Genomic DNA, 9,417 nt, shown 5'->3' on the forward strand with positions numbered 1-9,417 from the left:
AGAAATACAACATGTGGGGAAGTAATATATTTATTATGGAATATGCCGGTATAATTCAAGGAGCAGTTGGTAGTCAATATGTGTGTGCTGTGTGTCCAACTAACTATAAATTGAACATATTAGAAACACTTTTCCCCATCTTAAAACCACTATAAATACGAAAGAATGTTTGCATCCACATCTAATTACTACAAAGTCAGGTTTCTTACTTTATCTACAACTAATATATATCCATCATGGCAGCTGTTTCTACTGAGGTTCAGATCGTGAATTCATTTCCTGCTGATAAGCTTTTCAAAATTCTCAGTAACATCCATAACCTCGCACCTAAGGTAGTTCCAGAAGTATACAAATCCATCACGACAATAGAAGGTGACTTGGGCGTTGGAACAATCCAGAGTCACGTTTACGGCGACGGTAAGAAACCCACTCACTACTAGAAAAATGTCAATTTGTTACGAAAATTTCCAACGCAAAAAAATGAGTTACAAATTCAGACATATTTGCAACGCATTTTTTACAGAAAAAAAATGCGTCACAAGTGCGTTGCAAAACTTTAAAGCTCTAAACTGAAATTGCATTGAAAATTCATCACAAACCATATTTTTGTTGTAAATGCGTTAAAGATTGCGTAGTAAATGCGTAGCAAATAGTTTTCAACTGGCCTTTTTTCAACATCAAGGTTTTGTTGCAAATGCGTAGCAAACCTGAATTTGCTACGCATTTGTAATGGAAAAGCTTGTTAGAAAATGCCAAATTTCTAGTAGTGACTATTACACTACTAGAAAAACGAGTATCATCAACACATAATCACCAACGAGTTTGTATTTTTAACTAAATTAGTAGTGGATTCCAAATAAATCAGAAAAGTTAAAATATATAATTATCTATCGTCGGTAAGTGAGCTGGTGATAATCTCCGCCGATGATCCCCCTCATAAAATCCGTCGGTAATCCGTTTGGTAATATTATTTTTACCCACGTATTACCGATCGGGGCTCTTTCACTAAGGGATTTCCAACGAATTTGTTACTGAAAGCCGTTGAGAACATTTTTTAAGTATTTGTTTTCTATTCGACTAGTAAAGTTAAAGGTTCGGCACTACTAATCGAGTTTGTAATGCAGCTGTACCATACACATCATCAAAGCAAAAGTTTGATGTTGTTGATGTCAACAATTTTTATGTCGAATACACAGTCTTTGAAGGTGACATATTGTCGGATTATCTAGACTCGATCGCTCATCGTATTAAGATCTCACCAACTGCTGATGGTGGAGCTGTGTATAGGCACACGACAGTGTTTAAGTGTAAAGGTGAAACAAAGCCAACAGAAGATGTTCTTACCCAAACCAATGAAGGATACAAGAAAGTCTTCAAGGCTATTGAGGCGTACGTTCATGCCAATGCTGATGCTTTTTGATTTTTCTTTTCTTAATCAAAATGTTTGTTTGGATTTGAAATGGTATCGTGTATCTTTCTATTGTTGTTGTGCATGAATCATTTTGTAACACTTTTTTTTCTTTGCATCAATCAATAAACATGTTTATTAAAATCCCACCTACAACAAAGTTATTGTTAGGGTCTGATGAAAGTGAGAACACTTGATAAGTGTAAGGCTATTTATGATTGCAATCCATAGGGAGAATTTGTTTATAATTAGTGATTCATTAGATTCAAATCATTGAATTACAAGGGTCTATATACTCTACAAACCGGTGTGATATTGCTTGGAGAACAAGGCAACCAATATATAACTACCTTAACTTAAGCTATCACATGTCCATGGCTTTATAGCCTAGTGGCATCTTAGGGGTGGGATAAAGTTTTGGGACCAATAGGTCCTGGGTTCGATTCCCACAAGGGGGTTTTCCCATATTTATTGGGTTTTCTCCTGAATTGGTGTATAGGCATTATGTCTAGTGGAGATGGATATGATCGGGTGGTTCCGCTGGTGGCACGATGATACTCCAGTGGTCCGTCAGTGATTCAAATTTGCCGTTCAAAAAAAAAAAAAAAAAAAAAAAAAAAAAAAACCTTAAGCTATAACATAATAATACAAATTAATTATAGTATGTTTAGGGTGTAAGGGTGGTCAATCACTAGTTGAGTGTTTGAGTTATTCTCTAGCCAATAATATCATGCCATGTCAAGTCCCCATTTCACTCTTCATATTACACTCAATCACTGACAATGGTTAAAAACATGAAGAGTGGTAAAGAATTTAAAAAAAATGTGATTGGTTGAAAGGGGTTGGGACCCACCATTAAACCCCCCTCTCTCCTCCTTCCCTCCTCTTCCCGCATCGGTGTATACTCACCGCAAACACCACTCCCTACTCACCGATTTGAAGTTGGCATCCCATCACTGCTCGGCAACCCCCCTCCCCGATCAAAGTCCCCAAGACCATACTGTCCCCCCTTAATCAAGGATTCGGATCATATCCCCCCCCCCCACCCCCTAATATTTGATTTTGTCTCTAAGGTCTTCGACTTATACTAGGCTTCTCATTTCCATAAATTTGATCCTTGGTAAGGCTTTTGTGAGTATATCGGCTCTTTGCCTTTCTCCACTCATGTGTTCAACTTGAATTTGCTCCTTTTCTATTCATTGTCTAATAAAGCGGTATATAGTGTTGATATGCTTTGATCTTCAATGAAGCATAAGGTTCTTCATGAGTAGAATGGCTGACTTGTTATCAACTTGTCATGTCATCTTATTTGGCTCTTTTAATGTAAGTTCACTAAGAAGTCCTTATAGCCATAATGCTTGACATGTTGCCAATCAGGGGCGGATCTATAGCAAATAAGGGGGTTCCTAGGAACCCGTCCGGTTCGCAATTTATAGTGTAAAATCATATATAAAATACTGAAGGAACCCTTTAATATTTTGTTGGGGAAACCATAAACAAATGTGTGTATTAGTCTATCTATTGGTAAACCGCGTGGCTGCTAAGGTTAAGGTTCCGAGTTCGATTCCAGTAAGTGTCGTTTATTTTCCTTTTTTTAGGAGAAGCAGAGAACCAAATGTGTGAAAGGGGGTTCTTGTATGTCTAGGGGTTCTTGTCTGGTGAGAATTAAGAGGAAAAGAGTGGCATCATGGTAAATAATCCTCCAACAAAAATCTCATTATTTAAACATTACTAGAACATTATGAAATTTGGGGTAAATATGTGACGATAAGATACCCATTTTCACTTAGGTTATATACATTTATACTACTTTAACCATTAATTTTAGCTAACGATAAAAAAACAAACATTTCTCCGATATAGAGTTTGAGATTATGTATCAACTAACAAGTCACTTTAGCATGTGAATGAAGATTGTTTTAATTTCAACAATAGGCTCTTAGGTTAGAGAACATAAAATTGAACTTCGTGAACCTGAAGTTTCGATCACTCTTTAAAACGAAGATGTTTTAAGTTCAACATAAAACGGAATTACGTATTAGGATGGGTGATGAACATGAGCGATTCTTGCATTTGCTACATTGAAAGGGAGTTCTTACAACAAGTTACAACCGAGAATTTAATGCAACGTGTTCAAAAGATGAAACATCGTAGGGAATAACTGTAGGTATATTTTTAAGACCTCTTATTTATATTATGTGTTTTTTAATTTATCATGACGATATTTTTTTCATTATTGTATCGTATGCCTATTATGTGATGAACCTTACCCGACCTGAATCGTCGAACCGGCCCGAATTTTTTATGTTCGGATATATGAATTTGGAATATTTAAAAAAGTGAACCCGTTGAAAAAAATTTCTGAATCCGCTACTGTTGCCAATATAGTTGCCTGAAGCTCTGATTCACAAGATTATAATGCTATTGCCTTTTGCTTGTGAGTTGCCCATGTAATAGGTTCTTCATTATAATAGAATACTGTTTATGAAGTTCGTTTATTGGGGTTTACACCATAACTTGTATCATTGAATGTAATGATTTCTTTACTCTTTCCTTTGGTGTACTCTATTCCATAGTCTAATGTCCCCTTGATGTATCCTATTAATTGCTTAAGTGCTTGCATGTGAGTTGCTCTTGGTTTATCCATATTTGTACAAACATATCTAACTGCATAGGTTTTATCTGGTCTTGTATGTGTAAGATACCTTAGGCATCCGATTAGCTTTCTATATTGAGTCACATTTACCAATTTACTCTTGTCTTATCTTTAGGGCTGTAAATGAACCGAACGTTCAACGAACAGTTCATGAACCATTCGGCAGGAAGTTCGTTTATGTTCGTTCGATTAGCTTAACGAACGAACACGAACAAAAATTTTCATTCGGTTAGCTTAGCAAACGAATACGAACACAAGCTGCTTGTGGTAGTATAAATCTAATTAAGCCATGTTCTAGTTGTGTTAAAATTAAGAAAATAGTAGATGTTTGCTGGCGAGAGTGCCGAACATATATAATATAATGAGTAAATTACAAGTTTTGTCCTTTATGTTTACACCATTTTGCAGGCGATGTCCTTTAGCGCAAAACCTTGCAAATTTTGTGTTTTATGTTTCAAAATCGTGCACGTTTTAACCTTTAGGCTAAACCTAGTTAGATTTTCTAGTTAAATAAGGTCATGTGACATGCACATGAGGGCATTTTAGTCTTTTTATCACATTTATTTAATATTATTTAAAAAAGTAAAACAAAACCTTGCACACACACTTTCTCTAAACTCGATCTCTCTCACACATACCTCAAACCTTCTCTCTAAAGTTAAACACTCTCTCTAGCGGTTAGTGGTGGTGATTTGAGGCGGATAGATTCCGCCAACGTAAGATGACGTTTGACAACGGAGACTTCTAATGGTGGGTTCTTTGATGGTTGAGCTGGTGTTTGTTGGCTGGGAAAATGCAGATTGTTCTTCATCGTCGTTTCAGATGGACAACCGGCAGCCAGAGAATATTCACTCCGAACAACAGTAACAGTAGAACGTTGTCATTTCAAATGGATTGCTCATCCATTTTCAATGGTGGAAGATCATTCAACTCGAGGAAAAGAGATTTGGAACTAAGTGTGAATCTTGAATTGGTAGATGGTATAGAAAAAGATCATAGAGCTTGTTTAAGAGGAGGTGGTATGAGTGATGAAGATGATACGGGTTAACCCGGAAAAAGCTCCGACTCACTAAAGAACTATATGAGTGATAAAGATGAAAACATTTACAAGATGCATGTGTTAACCATACCAGAAACGTAACAACCGTAACTAACAAACTTGCTTTCATAAAAATCAATTTCATCATTAACCAAATCAAAGCGAAAATTAAATTCAAACCAGAATTAACTGAATCAACTGTAACAGACCGATCATCATTAACAATTTCACCTTCAGTCAACGCGATAGAAGAATTCAGCGAATTCATATCAGTTTCTTTGTTTAACAGCGAATTCAGATTAGTGATGAAGATGATACGGGTTGACCCGGAAAAAGCTCTGACTTACTAAAGAACAATATGAGTGATGAAGATGAAAACGTTTACAAGATGCATGTGTTAACCATACCAGAAATGTAACAACCGTAACTAACAAACTTGCTTTCATAGAAATCACTTTCATCATTAACCAAATCAAAGTGAAAATTAAATTCAAACCAGAATTAACTTTAACTGAATCAACTGTAACAGACCTATCATCATTAACAATTTCACCTCCAGTCAATGAGCTAGAAGAATTCAGCGAATTCATATCAGTTTCTTTGTTTAACAGCGAATTCAGATTAGTTTCTTTACTTAATAGCGAATTCATATCAATTTCTTTCTTTAAGAATATTAAATCAAAGAATAGAATTTTGTGAAGAAGTGCACAGATATCCTTGCCATAATACGGCTATCCATAATTGCGGCTGCTTCAATCAGCTGGTGAGATATCACTGGAATGTCTATAAAATATGATAGACTTCAGATAAATAATATTAGGATATCACATGAATATCAAAAGATATAATATCAGGTGGCGAGGTTCAGCATCCTCGTATCGGAGTCATTGTCTCTAAAGCAATGTGTTTCACCATATGGAATTCAAGCTACTCAGTGGTAGAGTTCCTCGAGTCCGTGACCCATCATGGATTCTTCATCTTGTCCGCGACATCTTGGCGACATAAAGTCAATAACTACTATATATAAATAAGAGTAGTCTTATGTTCAGGTCTAGACTCAGAGTTTTTTTTTAGGAATCTGCATTTGTGATATTTGAGATTAGACATAAAAGGCTAGTGTCTAATTCAATCAAATTGTAGCTCTGATACCAACCTGTCACACCCCAATTCCCAGCGATCCCGGATAGGTAGAATTGTGATTGTTGAATAACAGTTATCACAATATAATAATATGCAGCGGAAGTATTGGAGTAAAAGTATAAAATTTATTAAAGCTTGAATATATAAAAGTATTACAAGCATTCGATACAAGCCCACAGGTGGGATCAAAATAACAGAGCTTTAGACATCATAGGCCTTAAGCATCAGGAGTTGCAAATTCCTTAGCCTTCATTCTAGCCGACCCGGATTCCCAGCCTATAATAAGGTTCGCTACCTACGGTTCAATATTTTGAAAATACGTCAGCCAAAGCTGGTAAATACAATCAACTGACTCTTTAGAAAACAGTTTTTCGAAAAGAGTTTTATACATAGAGAAAAACCCGTAGGTGATCTTTTAAATATTTCTTGAGATTTATTCTTGTTACCGGATTTACATACTTGCCTTACAATCGGGAACCAGAGATTAGAGCCAGTCATTTAATTAAGATTAAGGTACTCACCAAATTTGAATAAAACACGTCTTACAGTCGGTATGCCTACCCATGCACGCTATTCCGTGTGGACATATAAGTAAATGAGTCGGGACGTCCGGACATGGTACCATTAACCCCCAATCGTTTCAGTTATCAAGTAAAATGGAATAAACCAGATTCTTACATTCATGCGCAATCATAGGCGGCCCATTTATGTAATACCCGCTCCAAGTGACTTAATAGCCATCCCAAGTTTAAAAACTAAAATAAGTTAAGAGTATTTACCTTTTTGCTAGCTTCCAATTAATAAGATTTTAATTTAGCAAAAAGCCGCAAGTCTAAGTATTATTAGCCTAAGTCCGATTATCTGGGGGGCACTATAGTCTGGAATGAATAGATTTATTATCTGTTAGAGTGTATACGGGCCAAAGGTTAGTCCCTTAAGATATGACCTGGTACTTAAGCATAGGTTTGCTAGATTAAGCGTATACCGAATAGAATGCGGTTTAAACCCAACAAGTACTAAGACTTGTATAATATGGGTAAACAATGTACATTCTAGAATTTGAAAAGAAGATGATAAGAATTGATCCGTTTCAGTAAACTTACAACTGGTTACATAAGCTCAACCATACGCGTATAAGCGATATTTGGCAACCGAATGAGTCATGAACAAGTTCTATATGCCAATATACTTTAAATAAGTTGTAACCTCAGTAGGTTAGCAACTTTTATGCCCATGAAGGTTTTAAAATCAAAATATACCTCATAAGGGCATTTTAGTCATTAAGCGACATAATATAAGAACTTGCTTATAAACTGATGCTTTGAACATGATCATTCTGTAAAAATACTTTATTTATGATATAATATCAGTAAGTAATCAAACATATGTGAGTTTTATGATTTAAGACCAGACTATGCACCGTAGGGGCACTTTGGCCATTATGTACATAGTTTGAAAACTTATGTGGAAGTTTGAGTTAAGCTCATGTACCTATTGTGAAAACATTTCAAATATGTTATAATATCAGTAGGTATCAAGTTTTGATTGAAAGTTATGGTTTAAAACCACATTATGTACCAAAAGGGCATTTCGGTCATTACATGACGACATTTGCGATCTTTAGTCAAAATTCAGAATATGATCAGTTTAATATCATCAAAATATGTTAATTATAGTAACATTTCAGTAGGCAAACCATTTGCAAGTTCGTTATTGATTGAAACCTTATTTACTGCAAAAAGGGCATTTTTGTCAAAGTATGGCATGATATAGTAACTTGCATATAAACTCAGAATTTGATTATGATTATGGTCATGTAATATAACCTCAGAGGGTTATGCTACAATAAAATATGATCATAATGCAACCTTAATTCAGTAGCTAACTAAGCTAAATCGGGTTAGAATCGAATGTCAAAGCAGAAGTCAAACTTCTCAACTTTCGGTTGCGAACCGAACTTAAAACTAGAATTGACAAGCTGAACATGTTCTAATAATTATTACCAACTTATTTAAGTGTCAAAACACTGATTATAACATTTATATACCTAGTTTATAAAGTTTACATAAATCTGACCTTTGACATTTTAAGTTAAAAAACTTTGACCCATCAATTGACTAAGTTAACATGATTCTCAGAAGGTGCCCTTTTGAGGGATTAACACCTACCTAATTACGATCACGTAGCCATGTCTGATTCGAACATTGGCTTGACCATAATGGTCTAAACCGAAAGTCAAGTTAAATTACGAGTTTGCTCGACCTTCGGCTTTTAAAGCCAACAAAATGTAAAAGAACTGATAAGGAGCACTTACAAGTGATCCTAGGAATGTTAAGAACTTCAAGGAAGCTCCCAAAAATGATTAGGAACTTCCAAAGCAGAAGATAGAAGCGAAAGTATGAAATGGGCACTTGTAAAGTTTGATCATGCTTGCTCTTTATAGCAATTGAGGATAAACAAGATGATGCCAAGTGTTTAGCATCATTCTAGGATCAATACAAGTGTTTTGGGATGTGTCATAACCAGCTAGATTGCCCATAGATTCGAATAAATGGTTTACTTGGAGCCTAAACATTAAAACTGCTGCTGGGGACCCCTTACGGACCGTATGGGGTTTTCCTTTACGGTCCGTAAGGCCTTGGCAGGGGCAGAAGTTTCAACTATTGGCAGATTTATCCCCTGGACTTGTATTGTCGTGTTTTGTCACTTTTAACCCCTTTTAACCTAATATTTAGGTTATATAAAGGTGTTAAGGCATATGTAACTTGGATTTTGCCCGGAAATGTCATGGATGTCAGTTCGTTCGGTTGTACGGTTACACGTTTCGCAAATAACGTACAACGCCTTATCGAACACGAAAATAATTGAAATTTCACAACGATTGATAATTTTACATTTTCATCAACAAAATACAAGATTTTATTGAATACGAAAATGTTCGGATTTGTACATATGGTCCATATGCTGGGGTGTAGGCAGACTTTCGCAGTTTGTCAGAAATAATCCCTGGACTTGTATAAACGTGTTTTTGTCATACCTAACCCTTCAAAACTTTTAGTCCCTCTCCTTTCTCGTAGTTGAGATTAGACGGAGATCCGTGGCGCGTTTAAGTTAACGCATGATAAAAGTTCTCTCTTTCCCTGAATCGGGATAAGTCAGAGATACGGAATACGT

General features: G+C 35.8%; 1 protein-coding gene across 1 annotated transcript; it reads left to right on the top strand.

Annotated features, from left to right (window-relative positions):
* The first annotated feature begins 181 nt into the window (after window positions 1-181).
* Window positions 182-1,557, top strand: LOC110873710 (root allergen protein-like). Its single transcript, XM_022122711.2, has 2 exons — window positions 182-417; window positions 1,125-1,557. Exons 1-2 carry the CDS (start codon window positions 237-239, stop codon window positions 1,418-1,420), a joined length of 477 nt encoding a protein of 158 aa, XP_021978403.1. The 5' UTR covers window positions 182-236; the 3' UTR covers window positions 1,421-1,557.
* Window positions 1,558-9,417: the final 7,860 nt, after the last annotated feature.

The sequence above is a fragment of the Helianthus annuus genome, chromosome 8 (genome assembly GCF_002127325.2).
Source record: "Helianthus annuus cultivar XRQ/B chromosome 8, HanXRQr2.0-SUNRISE, whole genome shotgun sequence".
NCBI classification, from domain to species: Eukaryota; Viridiplantae; Streptophyta; class Magnoliopsida; order Asterales; family Asteraceae; genus Helianthus; species Helianthus annuus.